Source organism: Pelmatolapia mariae, linkage group LG12 (assembly GCF_036321145.2).
Source record: "Pelmatolapia mariae isolate MD_Pm_ZW linkage group LG12, Pm_UMD_F_2, whole genome shotgun sequence".
In the NCBI taxonomy this organism is placed as follows: domain Eukaryota; kingdom Metazoa; phylum Chordata; class Actinopteri; order Cichliformes; family Cichlidae; genus Pelmatolapia; species Pelmatolapia mariae.
The window spans coordinates 15,834,222-15,854,352 of NC_086237.1; the positions used below are offsets into that span (position 1 = coordinate 15,834,222).

Here is a 20,131-nt window from a genome sequence, read left to right on the forward strand (position 1 = left end):
ACATTGATCAAGAGTTGTCAGTTGTATTACACATGTTACAACCATGGTTGCTAGGGAAACGTGTTTTACCCTGACTAGATGGCAGGGGCTCCTAAAGGTTGCTGGCTGTTGCTGAGAGAAATAAGTTCCAAAGAGGGTCCTGGGGATAGCTTTGGTTGTTATTTCCACAGTTGCCTATAGTTTTTTTGTGTGTCTACAAACACTTGTTAACTACTAGCTGAGCAATATAAAAACTTGAAAAACTGTAACACAAACCAGAAATGAAAGAAGGTTCATCTTCAAAGTAAAAGTTGTGCCTCAGTGCTGCAGCCAACATGTTTCAATCGCGTAATTTTTACTTTGAAGACAGATGGTCTCCATTTCTGGTTTGTGTTGCACTTTTTCAGGTTTTACTACAGCTCAGCTAGTAGTTTACAAGTGTTTGTAGACAAACATGAAAAACTTTTCACGGTTTAACTGCAGCTCAGGGACTAGCTGGCCAGTGTGTGTAGACAATTCTGCCACTTCCATTCAAACCACGATTGCAGCAGTATGCTAGTATGCTTGCCAACCAGTTGGGGAATACACATTTTTCCCTAGCGACCATTGTTTGAAAGGGGGTCACTGACAGGCCTGTTGGCCTGCGTGACTGGGGCTTTAACAATCATTTTGCCAGCGACTGCCATCAACCTCCAGCAACTACCCATAACTAGTCAGGCAATACTAATTTTCCCCTCACGACTAGATTACTAGATTGTCACGGACAGTTCTCTAGGCCGGTGTGATTGGGGCCTTATTCATACCATGACTGTCACATGTCCAAAATGATAGACAAGTTAACATCAGAGGGTTAATCACATGTCTGCAAAACATCAAAAGGACTGACTTTCTTTTGGAATTAGCCTCAAGTTGTCATTTGAGCAACTGCAGTTTTTGGCACTCCCACACTGGCTTAATTTTTGAGCCCCAAAAGTTGTTAATACTTGATGACTTGTCACTGATGGTATTTATTTAACGTTATCAGGAGAAAGACATTGTTTATTCATCAAACCAGTCGACTTTGGTCAATTAGCAACTTTAACATTTTGATAATGCACATAGGACAATGACAACAAAAGGTTTATGGTCTGTATGAAATAAATAGCAACTTTGCCCATTTACAGCTTGGCTGAATAAAACAAAAACAAGAGGGTTAATCTTCATATTAAAAAGGTATACAGATGAGCTGTGATACTCATGAACTCACTAATTCCTCAACAAAAATGCTCTCCTTTTTAAATAAAGCTTTTCAGTTTTAATATGTACCTTCAAGAGCCTGTTATAGTTAAATAAATAGAATGCTTTCCATTTTTAACATGCACATCCAATTTGCCTGGGGAAAGTATTTACACTTCACTGATCCTACTTGTCCACCAAATTCTCCACTTTTGTCTCAGCTAAACAGTTCTTTCTCTCATACATACACAAATGTACAGTCACTCTTGCAGACATGCTGCACCTATTTACTATTAACACAATATCTAAACCTATGGAAAGTGATCAAAATGCTAACGGTGAACATGGAATCCCATGTAGTGTGAAAGAAGAAACAGTCCAAACACCACATCTTAACTGGGGGAGGAAGGGAGGGAGGGGGGAGCTTACAAAAACTTTTTGTTTACAATTGATCATGCACTGTATAAATTCTTTGTGTTATTTGGTTTGAGAGTGTGTAATCAGTGGCTTCAATATCTACTTATTTCCTTTAAGTGAACAAAGAAAAGAGTAATATCTCCTGTGACAAATAAGCAATCCTACCAAATAATCTCTAACAATATTTAAGTCTTTCCCCCAGGAATCGTCACTGTCTTACAATAAGTGGTTTTACTATCTTTTCAGTAAGCTTCCACACATAACCAGGAGCTACTGCAAGGAGGTGTTTCTTCTGTCATGTCCATGTTAGCGTAGGTCCTGGCCATCCATCGCGCTTCAGGTTGAGATGGGCAGTTTATTCTGCGCTAATGTTAGCTTCCTCTTCTGTTTTCATGACGCAAAATAAGAGTTCTGCATGGAGTAGAGGCGGTCGATGGGGTTCCCCACGCGGGCCTGCAAGGAGTTGACTTCTGACGATGCCATGAAGCAGTCACTGAGGCTGGTTAAAGACGTGTCACTGTCTATGTCATGGAATGCAGAATCATTACCTGCAGAGAGCGGATACGGAAAAAGCCGTCAGGATTCAGATGCAGAGGCGTCATTCAAAGAGCACAACACCCTACTCTGGCTGCGAAATCGGTGTAATCTTGTATTTGAGATTTATAGCAGCGTTGGGAAATTATAATTACTAATAGTCCCTTTGAGAAACTGCTGTTGTGTGTCATCAAAATGTGAGAACTGTTTTGTTAGATATCATCAAAGCTCACTTTTTGCTGCGCTCACTGGGACAATTGCGGTCTGTGAGGGAGCATGTAAACAAGGGGCATCCTCCTAAAAGATCTGGTTAATAGCAACTGTTTACGCCTTTCATAAAACCTCAACATGTTATTTCTCTGGAGGGAATAGTTAACTTTATTACACTCTGGATCTTAATGATAGTGTTGCACAAAATGGGGACAGTGTTTTGAGACATATCTTTTAATGCCTTGCCAATATTGTTCTTTTCCCCAAACCAAAGGAGAGTGATGAGACTGGGGATTTGGTTCTTACTACCGAAGAGAACTAAATGGAGGCAAATTATAAGGAAGTTATGAACTTCAGGAAATGGTCCCTCTGGGACATGTTGAGGACATCGCTCGAAAATGTGTTATTCCAGTTACATCCTGTGGACTAACACTTGATTGACTGATTTTTTATTTTTTCTTTTCCCCCTCCCGCCTTTGTTTGCGCTCTAATTCCTTCCTTTATCAAACAGAAATCAGAGACTTGTTGTTTTCCAATTCTGATTCATTAGCTCACACGGTCTTCAATCATTATTTGCAGTGCATTTTATCTTAAGCTGCCCACATAGACCACATGTTTTTACCAACATTCGGAAACATCATCAGTAATGGGGCTGGGGGCAAGGAGTTAAAACCATATTAAACAGATTTGAAATTACACTTCAAAACCCAACGCCTTATGAGAACACTTGTGTTATCTCATGTGGGAGGAGAAGCTGCTCGTTCTTCTCTGTGAGCAACTTAAATCAGGGGGCTGTGGCCTGAGCACATGTCCCACACTGGGGAGCTTTGAGGTTGATCAAGGGACAGGCATGTGTGCGCTTTGTAAGCAGCAGTGGGGTTTTTGGGGGGTGTAGTAGTGTGTGTGTGTGTAAGGGAGGGGTGGGGGGTGGGGTAGATGCTCACCATATGGGTTCATATGGTCCCCGGGCATCTGTGGGGGGGTGAGCCCCTGTTGGAACGGGTCTGTGCTGTAACCATTCTGATCCATGGCGACCAGCTGCTGCTGCGGCGGAGCCAGCGGTGTGAAGGAGTTCATCATCCCTTCCATTCGATTAGACATCACCTCTGCAAGGCAACAAAAGCAAAGGGGGAAAGTTAATACAGCCAACAAGAAGACTTCAGGTGAGTCTGCAAAACATTAAATGCCACCACGCAAACCGGGTCCTCAAAAAGCTGGTGACACTGACCAAGAGAAAACCACAGAGTAGGTACTTCCTGATAGATTCCTATTTGTACCCCAAATATGTGGATTGCTCGCCCTTGTTGTTTTTATGGAAACATACGGTAGTCCTCGCTGTGGCTTCTCTCCCAATTCCCTTTACAAACAATGCTCTTGGCTAACTGAATGTGGGACACAAAGTTCTTGTGGCTTCATCACTGGAGCCCATCCCCATTCGCTTTCCTTTATAGTGGTTAGGTGAAATGATGATGATTCATTTCATTTGGCTTCCAAACTGAATTTCCATTTTACCCTTCATGTGAAGTGCCCTTGTTTACACAGTGACATATTTGTAATTTGTAATTCAGCATCACTAGCAAATACAGCTTTGATTACAGTGCAGCGTAAGCGAGAGAAGAAAAGTTCCTGTTTTGAGATTAAGCAATTGGTACACCTTCTCCCTATTCCGATGTCAACATCAACAACAAACTATTGCCGCGATACAAACACTCTTGACGTACTTGGAGATATGTACAAATATCACTTTAAGCTTGGGGCTGCCGGAGACAATGGGCCTCCATTGTGTTTGCAGGGTATGTGGAGCATCGTACCTTGGCCAAGTCTTTGAGAATTCTGTTGTTCTTGTTGTTGCTGCTGTCTTCTTGCCAACTTCTTCATCTGAAACGAAGGAGTCAAAGTTGTGAGGAACTCCCAAAACTAACATGCTCTCTTTAATTTAAAAAGGATGCTCCTCGCTCTTCACCCTTGAATGAACTGCATAAAATCTGTATCTGAGCGCACTTCATTGTCAAATATCAAAGGTTTTCACAAGATAATCATCAGTAAAGAGGAGGGCGTAGACATTTAATGCAAGAGTGAGCTAGATTTGCAGCTCCTTGCTCTTTTGCATTTGCAAAAGGAATGCAGTGATAAGTTTAACACACATAGTTGTGGTGATTTACTAGCTGAACTCTAAAATGGACCGAAGCTGCTTTTTTTGGGAGTGGGTAGGGTAAGGACATAAAATGCAATTTGTTTTGTGGTATTTGCTCTCACCTTAGCTCTCTGGTTCTGAAACCACACCTGGACCACCCGAACACTGAGTCCTGTCTCTGCAGCCAGAGTCTCCCTCACCTGAAGATCCAAACAAAATACTGTGAGCATCACACAAAAAACCGAAACGCTTCACAGCCCTCTGAAATCCCGTTCTGCCTTAACATAACTGCCACAGTTCCTAACAGCCGCACTGCCTCTTTGATTTGCTTTTAAGTCAACGCTGACTGAATGCAGTGGTCTTTTTGGACCTACTGGTTATTGCCGCTTCAAAGTTCGGACCGAGTGCAGCGCCTGTTTTAGGGCCCGGGCTATGGAGGGAGTTCTCCTATCTCAGTGTGACATTTGGTGCAGACGGAGTGCGTTACACCAGCCTGCCTCAGTTAACACAGAACAGAATGCTGCTTGCCACTTCAAAGCTCAGCTTTGAGGTGGGGGAGATTTTTTTAATTTGAGAATTTTATTTGTCAAACTACTGTAGGGCTCGTGGTTCGCATCTCAACTTCTATCTAAACCCTTACCAGGGAATTAAAAAAACATAAATCTCAGATTTTCTTTACTCAGTTGCAGCTGGTTATTAAAGCTTTGTCTTACCTTTCTGCAGGGCTTTGAAGAGACCTCAAAAGAAGCCTTAAAGGCCCGTCTCTGTTGAGTGGTCAGAATGGTTCGTGGTCTTTTGGGCCTCCTTGGATCCTTGCTGTCATCCCCCTTCCCCTGGCTTCCTATGCCTTTCTCTGGCTTGATGTCCAACTCCTCATCGTCACTTTTCTCTGTTAAGAGAATCAGTTCTCTGTATCATGAGCACAAGCTTGAACTGGCTACACCCTTATTTTTTTTTGTCTATGACAGTCTGCTGATAAATATATTTTCATTCTTCCCTATTTCAAGAGATTCACACACCACAAGTGCCTAATCAAAGGAGACACATGTGTTTTTGATACATTATCAATTTATTACAAAAGGAAAAGGCCTCATGTATGATTAGACCTACAGACATCTATGGAAAGCACAGTGAAATATGCACATTTGTCACTGAACTGGACACAATGTCACTAGTAAATTATTACTCTCAGCTTTCTCTGATTTACACAAAATCAATCTCTGATAAGAGTACTACATCAAGTGCAACATGAAACAGGCAATGAGTACATATGGGAAATGCATCTCCTGCAACACAATATGTAAGATAGTCTCGATTCAAACTTAACCTTAAAATAATGACGGAATTTATACACTTTGCTAAACTTTAACTGTCAAGGGCAGGATATTAAAATCTGGGTCAGTAAAATTGCTGTCATTTATATATATATGTGTTCAGATGTTAAATTGGGACAGAGCTGTCTGTTGGGAAGCCCCACCATATTCACTTTTCACTGTTATCAGGGAATATTATGACAAGAACCCACTGATATTGCTTAAGCGAGATAATGTCCATTTTCCTTCACAGTTTTTACTTGTTCCAGTGAAGTCACCTATCTTTCTGATGCAGCAACCCACTGCACTCATGGTGTCACAGACTATATAATAATATAACATGGAGTTAAATAAAATGCAACATGAACAACTGTAAACATAATGGAGCAAAAAGAAGGACTATATTTCATAGAACTTGTATTTGTATTTTTCTGTCTAATTCTTTAAAGAATAGCAACAATTTCATCACTAATTTATTTACACCATTAGCTCTATCTGGATTTAGAGTAATTAAAATTGAGCAAAATATAAATAATTAATGTTTCATAGAGTTTTCCGTTTCCTGAGACCTGATTTTGTTTAATAACTGAAAATAATTGACCTGCTAATCTGCTTGCACAACCTATGAGTTAATTATACTAAATACTATTTAAAAAGAGGCAGGCCCACTGAGTAAAGAAAGCATTTCCATCAAGCTAAGCTAAACTGTGAAGCCAGCAAGCATGGTTTGAACAGAGTATCAGACCAACTCAAATAAGACAGTAGTTTGAGAATCTAAGCTAATTTACTGAATTGCAAGTTGTAATAGGCTAAATATCTGCACATGATGCAATATTATATAATGTAACACCACATAATGCTTTATACATAAACTGGTTTGGGCTGGTCACATCCTTTAGCTGATTGCTAGTAGATGATGAAAAAACAAAAAACAAATGACAATAGAATTATTATTCAGTTATTACATTTAATATATTTTTTTCATATGAGGCTAAAAGCAAGTGTTTACAAATCAAAACTACAATTGCTGTTAACAAAGCCCAATGACTCTGGGGTCTTCAGGGCGCAGGCGCATGCTTGATGGCTTATTGTCTCCTGTCATCTGGTTCTGATATGTAACCACTGAAAACCTACATTTCATCTGCCACATGCCGAGGTTAACCTCTATTCATGTCAACATTTTCTCCATCTTTAAATTCTGAGACATGCACAAAAGACATGCCTGTGCGATACACTGGGATACAAGCAAACGAGGAAGACGTGGAGCAAATATTCCCACAAGTTGACAAAAGTTGACACAGGCACAGATGTATTTGACAAATTCCCTGCTTTTGTGCATGTTTAAATGCGAGCCAGATGGTAGTGAACAGCGAGGCTTGGCGAGATGCCTCAATGTGTATGGAGGCTATAGGAGAGGAACACTAGAGCTGATAAGAGTGGAGGTGCAGGCTTTCTGCAGAAAGGCCCCAAATCCCTCTGTCACTCACCGTGATACAGTGATTTAATTCTTTCCAGCACCAGATCCTGCCCACGCATGGAGCACCATTAATACAGGGTGGCTTGGCTTTGTCCTGTTTCCACTTCCTACTGTATCATAAACTTACGCTCCCTGCTCGAATGAATGCTACAAAATCAGCCACTGAAAAGCTGCAGATGGAGCCACGCTAGACTTTTTACGGCCTGGGCTGTAAGCAAGACCTCAGATGTCAGATGGCAATACATCTAGCATCTAGAACTGCTTTATTCCTTTGCTATTAACAAAACTAAAACTAAATCCAGTAAGATTCAGAACCAGGTTCCTCGTGGAGGACGTCTAAGGTGGCCACAGCTGTGATGGGACAGAGCATACAGAATACAACACCCTGGTGCCATTTGACGATCGCACCACAGTGTCGTTCTCACTCTTGTGTGAGAGGGTGCAGAAGGCTCACCTGAGTCTGAGTCATCCGGGCTGACCGAGCTGAGTAAGTCTTTCTCCCTCTCGTAGTCAATCTTGCAAAGCAGCTGACCCTCCTTCAGAACAAACTCGTCGCCCTTCCTCAGCTGGCGGTCGCACACGCAGCAGCAAAAGCAGTTCAGGTGGTAGACGCACTCCAGAGCACGCATCACAAACTCTGTGGGGGCGATTTTCTCCATGCAGCCGCTGCACTTGGTTGCAAACAACCTATAAAGAAATAAAAGAGAATATGGTAGGAAGTGTGGTGATTTAAACAGAACACCAAAACCGAATTTTGCTGTTCAAAGCAGCACGTGTGAAAAAGATAAAAACACAAGTAAAAAAAACATGCAGTTTCTAAATGGAGGTATTTATTGTTAAGGGGGAAAGAAAATCCAAAGCTACGCGGCCCTGTGTTAAAAAGTGATTGCCCCATAAGCCTAATAACTGGTTGAGCCAGCAGCAACAACAGCAGTCAAGTATTTTTTACAGCGTTGTGCAGGAATTTTGGCCCACTCTTCTTTGCAGAATTGTTGTAATTCAGCCACATTGAAGGGTTTCTGAGCATTAACCGGCTTTTTAAGGTCGTGCCACAGCATCTCAATCGGATTCAGGTTAGGACTTTGACTAGGTCACTCCAAAGTTTTTTTATGCCATTCAGAGGTGGACTTGCTGGTGTGTTTTGGTTACCTTTGTCTAATATTAAAATTTGTTGGATGACCGGAAACATCTAAAGTGTGACAAATATGCCAAACACTAGGAAATCAGTAAGGGGGCAAACACTATTTCACACCACTGTATACTTATATCTGGTTTGATTATGACTGTTTCAGTATCTTGGTCCTGTGTGGTGTCCAGTTCATTTGGCCTTACAAAATATTTAACAATAGCCTGGAAGGCTTTATGACAAATTATTATTCACACTTCCATAAACATAGTCACATCTAGCCCGTTTTGGTGTTTTGGATGTAGTTATTTCAACTGCCAGGGAACTTCTATAAATCTCACCAAAACAAAGGCTCGAAACCAAGCATAACAAATCAGGCTTCTTTAATTGGATCTTATCAAACGAATAGTTTGTCTAATCACTGCGCAAAGGACAATGAAACACAAAATGTAATCCAACACCAACATAAAAAAGAAATAGACACTGCTTTATATATCTGCCTACCTTAATTGCCAATTGTAAAGTTCTACTTCTTAACTTTTGCATTCGGTGTTAATTAGATTTTTCTGCATTGTAATCATCTTTAATTTGAATGTAATTTCTAAGCGTTGGTTGCTTACAAAGTCCTCCCTCCACCGTTCCTTATATCTTAAGATTTATTTGAAAGTATTTATGTGCCACTTCAAGTTATCTCAACAAACATAATTTAAATTTGGAAACTGAAAATATTGCAGGGACCTCTCTCACCCGACAGTAATTACGTGCACGATGAGAGTTGAAGCTATTCTTCCTCGGGGACCTGAATGTTCAATAGGTCTTACCAACTTACATCTCTGCCTATCTGACTAATTGTCCAGGGTTACAGTGTTTGCCGTGCAGCGAAAGAGGTGCCTCCTTTGGCAGCTAGTCATCTGTTAAAATTTTAGGCTGAGCCCAGCCTTGCATCATTCCAAGTGAGCTCAGTCATGGGGACTGACCCCAACCCCCTCACAAGCCTGACCAACCCCCCCCCCCCAAAAAAAAACAAAACAGGCTAGATCATGCTCTAGTGCAGCAACTACTAAACCCTGATGATCTTAATCAAGCCTTTGTTGGCAGTTTATGCATTTCTTTCACATCCACACAATGCTCTATATGCATCAGATATCATATCATGATTCATTGCTGGTTAGTGGGTCTGGTCTGTCTGTATCTCATCTTACCGTCTAATATCGTGCCTCTGTGGCGCAACACTGCCTCTATCACCATTTCCTAGACAACACTTCCATCTTCTTTTATGTGCTTTCAGGAAGATGTTTGCATTGTTTTATTGGTGACTGAGTGGCATTTAATTTGCCCTCCGTTGTTTAGAAGAAGCCACATTAAATGGAGCAAGGAGGCAGGGAGTGTGGTTGATCTTGTCCAGCCGTAAAGCTGGATTTATTAGTGGCCTCTTTGTTTGCCCTGGTCTGGAAGACAGCTGGCAACCGCCTATCTATTTGTGGTGAACATCTATTTCATTGTGCAAGGCAGGGAGGTAGTGAGAGGAGCAATTGACATCATCTGCTGGTTTGGGACGGGGTTGAGCGATAGTGATGAATATAATGTGTAAATATGAGAAGAGGGGAAACCAAAGGGTGGTTTTGTTATGGTAATGGTGTTATAGGTACTGATTGAGTAGTGATATGGTGTGTGCGTGTGTGTGTGTGTTCACACATGTAAATGCATTTGTATGAACAGCTGTGTGCACGCTGGTAGCAAGTTTGGTTTTTGTTGTTGCCTCTGCAGCTTTCTAAAATAATTGCTTCACTGCTGCTCATCAGATCACAATCGGGAGAGCTACATTTTATATCATCGTAATCACTTCACAACAATTAATAGCCTATTTTACTAGTTTCGAGATATCCATCCATCTATTCATCATAATGAGCATTACAACCTGGATCCGTAAGCTAAGGACGGTTAGACAGAGCATCTTCTTTTCTTTATAAAACAACAGAGATGTCAGCCCAGGCACTCTCTGGGTTCATAAAATCCTTTAATCTTTCGTTTATTACAATAAGTTAAGAAGATTATTATTGAACTATGGAAAAACCTCTAGGATAATCCCCTGAAAAAGAAATTTCAGCATGTTTCTCAAACAAGCATGGATCTTGTTTAACTGACCTGCCAACCTGGATAGGTTTTCTAAACAAACTACCCAGTTTGGCTTATAAAAAATAAATTAGAAAAAACATTTAGAACATTAGAAAACATTTAAAACACTGACTTATTCCCGCAAACGGCGCATTAATAGGCCAGTTTCTAGGTTTTAGAAGGATCGTTATAGGCTGGGCTCATCTTAAGGAGGCGATGAGTTTGTCAAGACAAAGTTCCCAGCTCTAAGTCTGATGTTTAGCTAAAGGTTGCCAGCTTAGGCTCAGAGAGAGCGCAAAAAGTTGAGGAAATGACTTATTAGCGCGGTTTTGATACGTCCAGCACTCCGTATTCACCTACGACCGCTCTCTAAAATCTTCTCATCTAGATGAAAACATTCTCATTCAGCCCTCTTTCCTTTCTTCTTTCTCCTTTGCCGAGTCTAATCTTGTAAGCCATTATTTTTCTATTTCCCCTCTCTGTCACTTTGCATTATTTTTGCTGCTGTAATTCCCATTCGTCCCTTCTGGAATCTTCCTGTCCTGCTTTGTCCTCGGGTCTAATCCGGACTTTCTGCCTGTTTTCAGTCCCCGGTCCCCATTCTCAGTGGGGTTCAGATGGAAAAGCCATGCATGACGCCCCTTCTATGGCAACCACACCTCCACAGGAAGGCAACGCCGACTTTTCGGATGGGCAGAGAAGGCCTTTGAGAAGCTGGCAGCAGAAGTAAATCCTTCTCTAAGGAACAAGGAGAATTAGCAGGGAGCAGTGGACTAGGGATTTAACCCTACCCCTCTCCTTTGAAAGGCACAGTCAGTCCCACTCCTGCGGCTAGCCACAATCAAACAGAGGAGGAGTGGGGAGGTGGCAGCGGAGAACACAAACTCCCTGAATGACACAAGCAGTGGATTGTGGAGGAGCCTAATCCCACTTTAATACCTTTCCAAGTTCAGCTGCTAAAGAATGCTCTTTAAAACAACACCACTGTGTGAGCAGTGAAGGTTGACCAGAGGGAGGCACGCCATTCAACCTCCCTAACATTACCTGATTAGTGGTTTGAGGAACAGGCCGCTGGGCCGGCATGCCAACAGGAGACAGAGAGGGAGATGTAAATGATTATTTTATATATAGAGAGAAAAACATATCAACAGGTGGTATTTAACTGGAAACTGCACCAGGAAAGAGACACCGCTCCCTGCACTGATCTACAGGGATATTAAAGATATCAAAGAAGATGTAGCTGCGACTGAAAATCAGACCTGAACTGATTTAAGTGATCAATTACCACTTTGTCCCTCTAGCTGATCCCAGTGACCAATCACATTAGAGCTTGTATCCACCTAAAATCCACTTTCTGGACGTTGAGCTGCTTTCGGTAACTCGACTCCCAGTGTTGCAGAGGTGAACCAGCATCAATATAAAAAGACACCACAAAGGGGACCACCAGCGCGACAGTTGCGTCCCGACTCTCGCCTTTCCTCCTCCCACACCTGAGCGCACAGATCAAGTGATGAGACCCTCCCGTGTGGATCAATGGCCGCATCTCAAGCCAAGAGAACTGTCAATATTTACCCAGGCCTCCCCGGGACGGGACTCATAAATGAAAAGAAGAGGCCATCTCAGCACATACCTCACTCCCGGAGGAATCATTACATCCCTCTTTTTAATCCTGTGTCCACATACCTGTAATCCCTTGTCTGTTCTTTTTTTTTTCTAAGGTTGTCGCTCTCTCTCCGTGACAGATTATCACACTGCTGAGGCTTGTAAGGCTTGCAAGAAAATGCACAAAATGCAGCATCAACAACAGTACATAGGACCCAACCCCCCAACCCCTCCACACACACACACAAAAAGGACAATTATAAAGTGGGCAAAGGCCAGAAACAAGTGAACACTTAAAGTGAGTAAAGTGCAGCTGAGAAACGTCGGCCTCTGTGTCGTTCATCTTCTATCCTTTCTGTTTTTGCAAGCGCTTTGGAGAACTATGCACGCTCCCTTTGAGCAGATTATGGGCAACTTAAAGTGTGACAACATCTTAAGCTCTCACCACATGTTGCCAGTGATTGCCCTTCTACAGACATTACATTTAATGCTTCTGCTGCAGTGATAAGCATCAGGAGGACTGGATGGGATAAAAGGAAACCAGAAGAATAAGAGAGAAGGTTGGAGGGGGGCAGAGGGGATGAGTATGGAGCTGCTTATGCTGCTTGATAATCATGCTACATTTAGCAACACGTGCAATAGTCTCACCTAACTCCCCTTTTGCTATTGAACAACACTCTGAGAGACAGCAGAAGAATTTAGGAAAGAACAGCCAGAGCTATTATGTCACCACAGCCCTTCAAAGACAGAGGGGATGAGGATTATCCCGGCAGCAGCTGTAAGCTATTACTTTGAAGATGGGCTCTCGTGTTTGGGCAGGAAACCTGTGGCCATGCCAATCATGCAGAGGTGAGAGATGAGGCCCGTGAAGCAGGTCAGGAGAGGGCCCTCCGGACGGGATGGAGCGAATGACTTACTGGCTAAAGCTCAAGTCAGTCATTTCACCGACTGCCTGACACAGCTGATGAGCATGTTTCCAGGACTTTTTACTTTCAAGGCAGACTAGTTCACTTAAATTTTTTGGTGGTTATGCTCATTCACATTCTTGCTAATAAGTCTTTTTTTTTTTTCAACTTTAAAGCGAAATATGTGAGTAGAACCAGTGTCCAGGCAGACTACATTAGCAGAAAGACTACAGCACAAACCAGGATAAAACCAGAGAATATATAAAAGATAGCAGTAGCCTTTGTGACCTCTCCCAGCAAAACATGATGTTCGTTGTCTTTTAATCTAATGGGGCTCATAATATAAAAAACAAATGTTGTGATGTATTCAAACACAGCTGCAACTAGCGATTGAGGTGATTAAATCATTGAGGAAGTCTTTCCTTAGGTCATAAATCAAGTGATAAGTAGAGTCCTTTTCTCACTCACTTCCACAGAATCAGACTTCTATTTAAAAACAGTGGAGTTGCCCCCTGCTGGCAATAAGAAAGAATGCAAGTTTGTTGCAAGTTGCCGCTCCACTAGCTTAACTTTTCCATCACAGTGAATGAAATGGATATGGAAAAAGTTACTAGCAATAACATTTTACACTGACCAAGGATTGTAGGTCAGACTCTGATTTCTGTTTAAATGCAGGAGAAGTCAGTTACCTGTGGAAATGTATGTGAGGACTCAGGGCTGTGTGTCGGACAGGGTCGTCTGCAGTACGGGGGCCCCACAGGGAACGGTTCTGGCTCCGTTCCTCTTCACCATCTACACTGCAGACTTCTCCCACAACTCCACCCAGTGCTTCCTGCAGAAGTTCTCTGATGACTCTGCTATAGTCGGCCTCATCACTGATGGGGACGACAAGGAGTACAGAGGACTGACTCAGGACTTTGTGGACTGGTGCCAGCTGAACTACCTCCAGATCAATGCCAGTAAAACCAAGGAGCTGGTGGTAGACTTCCGCAGGCACAAACATCCTCCACTGCAACCACTGAACATCCAAGGTATGGACATTGAGACTGTGGACAGCTACAGGTACCTTGGTGTTCATCTGAACAACAAACTGGACTGGACTCATAACTCAGACGCCCTCTACAGGAAAGGGCAGAGCAGGCTGTACCTGCTGCGGAGACTCAGGACGTTTGGAGTGGAGGGCCCACTCCTGAAGACCTTCTATGACTCTGTGGTGGCCTCAGCCATCTTTTATGGTGTGGTCTGCTGGGGCGGCAGCATCTCTGCTGGGGACAGGAAGAGACTGAACAGGCTGATCCGAAGGGCCAGCTCTGTTCTAGGATGCCCTCTGGACCCAGTGGAGGTTGTGAGTGACAGGAGAATGGTGGCTAAGCTGTCATCCCTGCTGGACAACATCTCCCACCCCATGCATGAGACTGTGACAGCACTGAGCAGCTCCTTCAGTGGGAGACTGCGGCACCCACGGTGTGGGACGGAGAGATTTCGCAGGTCTTTCCTCCCCACTGCTGTCAGACTCCACAACAAAGACTTTAACTGATCATACACACACATCCACAAATGTGCAATAACACAAATGTGCAATAATCTTTCTGGCACCGTTGTATTTTTCACTCTGTTGTATATAGCATTTGTATTCTATTTTTATCCTATTGTATATTTTATTCTATTTTATTCTACTGTATATAGTATTCTATTTTTATTCTATTCTGTACAGTTGTGTACTGTATTTATTCTTATTTTATTTTATTCTAATTGTCCTTCATAACTTTTGCACTGTCCACTTCCTGCTGTGACAAAACAAATTTCCCACGTGTGGGACTAATAAAGGTTATCTTATCTTATCTTATCTTATCTTATCTTATCTTATCTTATCTTATCTTATCTTAAATGGTTAGCTTGGTTCAACCAAATTAAAAATCCACCATTAAAAAACATGAGTCAAAAGGACAAAGCTTATCTGTTTTTGATGCGCTAATGCTACAGTAACATGCTGTAGCCCTGTTTTTATCTGATATTTATTTTCTCGCAGATCTCAAAGAATTATCTTGACAAACAGCTAGTATAGCTAACGAAAAGCTTGTTTCTCCTTCACGTTTTCAGATGAAATCCTGTCCTGTTTGCTGTCTGAAAAGCACCAAACTAATCCGTCACAGCAGAGACTTTCCAAACTGTTGAACAGCCACTATTTTAGTTTTTTTTTTCAGAAGACATGCCTTAATAAGGGATAATTGGTTTTGTAGCAACTGTATCAAGAGCTTTGGCCATAGAAGAAAACATTTGATCCCCAGATGTTTAGCTACATGTGAAAGGGAGGACGGCAAACCTTTTCAACTTCGTCTCAGCATCGTGAAAATTACTTTGTTATGTACATTTACGCTGACCTCTGCACGTGGCAGACACACAAGCCTAAAAATAATCTGAATTTGGCTAATACGAGTGTTTGATTGCTTGCAGAGGGGCCTAATGGTAAAAGCAGATTCGAATAAGGGGGAGCCTGTACGTTAACGCACCATATTTTTGTGTATAAAGCAGATAAAGTATCATTGATTCTTTCACCATGAAAGGAGCCTGAAACAAACTTTCGGCCTGCGTGAGCAGTAAAGTGTTAAAAAGTAGTAGCGATGATGCCGTCTGCATAAACAACCTCTGTGGCTGACCTTGTTTCATAGTATCAGCATTTCTCTTTGGAGCATAGATTCATGGAGAGTAATGAAGCCAAATAAAAAGTGCCATCCTTCTGCTCCCAAAGGCCAGCTCCAGTCAGCTCTAAAAGCTGCTTAATCACCATCCCGTGCTTACTACATTAGCATAATAATGGCCTTTAAATTGAGGCTCTTTGTTTTTTAATTAAACTCCCAGCAGGTAAAAGTAAAACACATTAACGGGAAATGTGTACACCACTAATGGCCCAAAGGTGCCTTCTTCATCACGTAGCTCTGGCCACAGGGTTCTGCTTGTTTCCTGCACTGAAGCGCAGCACCGGCAGCCTGCGAGCTCACAGGGGAGGAATGAGACAAGCTGATTGCACTTGGCATAGCAAAGATAATAGCAGGGAGAGGTGTTCGATGTGTTCGAGTATGCATATATGCACCTGCCCTGCATCTCAGAGGGAGCGCGTGCGATAATAGCGGCTGAACAGAGCTACACTAAATCTGTAAAAAAAAAAAGGCGGATCTTACAGTGAATGTGGAGTCAAATGTTTCCAGGATCATCTGTCCCACATGTCCACTATTGTGAAAATAAATACGGCCACTTTATTTCTATGGCAGCATGAGCTCCTATGTGCTGGAATGTGCAGCTCCTCAGACGAGTCCCCCCGCACCCCCCCCAAGGCTAGACGGACATCCCAGGCATATCTGTGTGTGAGGCTATACTGCACAGCTGCAAAAAGAAATCCTAACCCTTAAGTCGTTATTCAAATGATCTCATTCCATGCGCCGTGCTCTTCACAGATTACGCAAATCCCGAAATACAGTTAAGAGAGAACGTGTTGTTCTAACAGACTGCCTCTAAACATGCAGACCACGTCCTCCTTTTAGACTATGCTCTAGTTGAAAACAAGCGTTTCTGCTGTGTGGTATCAAGCTATATGGCATACGACAGAGTCAGTGCCATGCCGTGTTCAAGCTCTGTCTTGCAGCATCAGTTTACCCAGTGCCTCTCTCCTTTACACCGATCTGCTAATGAGTCACTAGGAAAACAGCGTGGAAATAATCCTCCGCTGCCACACAGGTAGAACAAAGCTCATGGAGTGAAAAGGACAGTGTATTGGGCAGCAGAGGAGGCTAAGTACACATCTAAATACAAGAGTAAGCAGGCGAGCACACACGATGCTGTTTGGACAGCTGGTCTTCCTGAGTATGTAAAATGAGTGCAACATCGCATTTAAGTTTGGTTTTTAGAGCTCAGAACAAACAATATGGTCACACGCCCCCGAGTGACAGCGTCAGTGAAGAAATTATGACACTGGAGATTTGGAGATTTATTCTTTTACTTATTCTTTATAAACAAATATTTTTAAAAAGACAGTAAATTAAAAGGCTTTTATGCGGCGGTTTGTTCCGCCTCCTGTAAGAAGCCATCACTGATAGATTTGACAGCTTTACGACACAGACACGAGAAGCAAGTCTGGACTGCTCCTGTTGAGACACCCGTAAAAATCACTCGCACCCTTTTTGTATATGTTTTTATAGCGCTGTTCGTCCGTCCTCCTTCCAGGCTGATCTGCGTGAGGTGAAGGGGACTATAGTGCTTATGCAGGACTGGGATTGACTGCTGCTTCTGAGGGAGCGGGCAGAACGGCGAGAGCGATGGCTAGTGAGTGTAATGGCTATCAGATGTTATACGACTACAGTTTAGCTTTTTTTTTTCTTCGTAAGCAACAGTCGTTTGAAAAAGTTGCAGCAGCGAAAACAATTTTGAGCTCATGTCCAGTAAAATAACACAGATTAGATTAAATCATGATGTGCATAAGTACAAGAGGTTTGAAACACGGTCTAAGACACTTTACGTTCTTCATTATAAGAAAATAAATGGACTCGGCTTTCAGATTCAGCGCTGGAATGGTTAAAAAACAACATTTGGATTGGAGGGCTTTATAATTACTATTGACCCAGAGGTTCTGGGTCTAAGAAATAAAACAAACAGTAATATGAGGTGTTCAAAAGCACAAGTCTGCAAATATGCAAAGACAGGGTCTGGTGGAGAGCATCGCGCTTCGGCTTCTTTTCTCCGGCTCCTAATCTGTGGGCCTACACAATATTAAGACGGCTTTGGAGCCACTTGTGACCCAGCTGTGCACTAATGAAAAATTCCACAGCTCTGTGCGGAGGCCAGTGGAGCTTGACCCCTTTCCACCCTAAACCAAGCAATGTCCATCTTGAGGAGTTTACTAGGGCTCAAAGATACTGGATTAAAAGGTAGAAAAAGGAGAAAGAGAGACAATCTGGGAAAGTCTGGAAAAAAAAAGCCCTTATGTGCTTCCCATCCTTTTCTTCCTCCAGTCTTTAGTATATTGGTGTGGAGTAAAGTGTTTGCCCAGGTTTTAATGGGCAGAGATGATCTGGAGATCATTGTGACTGAGGATGGTTGCATAAGGGGGTCTCTGTTTACTTATCAGAGATTCGGCCTAAGCCCAAAATTACTTTGGAGCGAGTGAATGTGAGGCAACCGGGAATTAGACGTCGTTCACAAGATCCGGATCCATGTGTTTGTGATCCCTCTGCCCTTGATTCTCTGTGTCCGCGTCTCAACCGAGACAAAAGTCAGCACCATAGAAACAGATGTCTAAAGAACACCAAACATGAATGAGTCTGCTGACTGCACAAGCGTATACAGTGATAGCAAAGATGTTAACTACTTAGAAGGGTCAATAAGCAGTGAGAGTTTTTATAAGGATGTATACATTATAGGCTAGTCTATCTTTCATTATCTTTTCTGTTTTTTTCCTCCTCCTTTGCATTTATTTATCTGAACTTAAAGATAATTTAAAGAACGCCCACTCATCTGCTTTACGTGCTATCATGTGGCCACACAGATACACAGACATGCAGATAAGATCTAGGAAAAAAGCCAAGAAATGTAAGGGGGGGGGGACAGAAAAAAAACACACAATGAAAGGAAGATGGATGAAAATATGGCTCACATAATTTCATAAGACTGTTTTTTAAAGAGCTAGTTGGGGATTTTAATTACTGTATAACATTGTTCAGTGATATCAGAAGACAGTGGCGGCTGAGCGACCGCAGCAGGATAGATCAGTAGAGCAGGATCGATAGCAAGCACTTTACCGGTCAACTCAAATTCTCATCAGAACGAATGATAATAATCCTCCTCTCCAGGGGAGTCCGAATCATTGATACTCTCAAATTGTCACATACTTTAAAAGATGAGCGCGGTATTCCTTGAGGGAATGGACTGCAGAGCTAAACGTACGGTGGGATTGAGGTGGCGCAGGGGTGAGAGGAGATAAAAAAGAAAAGAAAGAAAAAAAGCAAATGAAAAATAAACATTGTTATTGAAAGACAGGATGCTCTAAGACCCGGGGGCTGCGGATTAGCATTCAGATTAGCATTCAAATAATATATTTGAATTTCTGATCAGCAATCCTCTTCAAAGAGCTAAATCCCAAGATTAGCAGGTGTTATGCTAAAAAGCTGTGTTTTTTTTTTCTTTTTTTTTTGTCGGGAACGTAGCTACACTAGCCAAACAAATATGTCTTTGAGTGTGAAGAGCTGGCATGGATATGGTCGTAACCATGGCGACTGACTGGTAGTTAGGAGCCCTGGAGAAGGCTGCAGTGTTGGAATGTGTCAAACAGACAGAGGGGCGCACACACACCGCAGAGCAAACCAAAAACCTGCTGTTTCACTAAAGACCATCGGCTACATTATTGAGACCACCTACAAATTCCCAGGAGATTCAGGTCGAGAGGGAAAGAAAGGTCATTTTGCATCATCATATAAATATATCTATATATTTTTTAAAAATATATTCTTTTCCAATTGGTTTGATTTAAGGATGCCTGGTCCAGCCAAGGGAGTCAGATATGAAAAATGATGAATTCATGCTTGTCTGGTTTCCACAGAAAGATGAATAAAAAAAAAATCTGCTATCCCTTTCCCTAACACATGTCACTTTATATCACAGTATATAAAGCAGTGTAATGTTACCACAGTTTATGTTATATTTCAAGAGCTACACTATCAGCAGCAATGCAGTTAATAATATTTTCTAAATCTCTGTGGACTTGATGTTATTCTCACATGAAAAAAATGCTTTACATTTGTATAGGCTGAAAGTAGATTGAAACACCCACTGCACGACTCCCGCGAAAGGACTTTATTTGCTCTGTGTAAGGCTACACATATCCACATAACACACGTGACATATTTCACCTCATGTTCATCAGTCAAGTAGGTGAGATATGTGTTAAAATATGTAAAAAAAATTAGATAAATGAAACCAAATTCCTCACTGTATGCAAGATGCAAATGTGTGATGTTTTATGACATTACATGCGAAATGTGCAATTAAAATTAAATGTATCCAGAAAAGTGTCAAAGGACAAAATGTAACTAAATTCATTTGAGCTACACTTAAGAA

The 20,131-nt window shown here is 42.1% G+C and overlaps 1 protein-coding gene across 3 annotated transcripts in view; it reads right to left on the bottom strand.

Moving 5' to 3' along the window:
* Positions 1-966: 966 nt before the first annotated feature.
* The window catches only part of lmx1bb (LIM homeobox transcription factor 1, beta b), a 52,432-nt gene continuing 33,267 nt past the window's right edge, over positions 967-20,131 (bottom strand). For all 3 annotated transcript variants that reach the window (XM_063490597.1, XM_063490596.1, XM_063490595.1), the window contains 6 exons: positions 7,734-7,966; positions 5,203-5,378; positions 4,612-4,689; positions 4,167-4,233; positions 3,300-3,461; positions 967-2,159 (listed from right to left, as the gene is read on the bottom strand). In XM_063490597.1, coding sequence (XP_063346667.1) covers positions 2,002-2,159; positions 3,300-3,461; positions 4,167-4,233; positions 4,612-4,689; positions 5,203-5,378; positions 7,734-7,966 — 874 coding nt within the window. In that variant the 3' untranslated portion in view covers positions 967-2,001. The remainder of the gene's footprint in view (positions 2,160-3,299; positions 3,462-4,166; positions 4,234-4,611; positions 4,690-5,202; positions 5,379-7,733; positions 7,967-20,131) is intronic.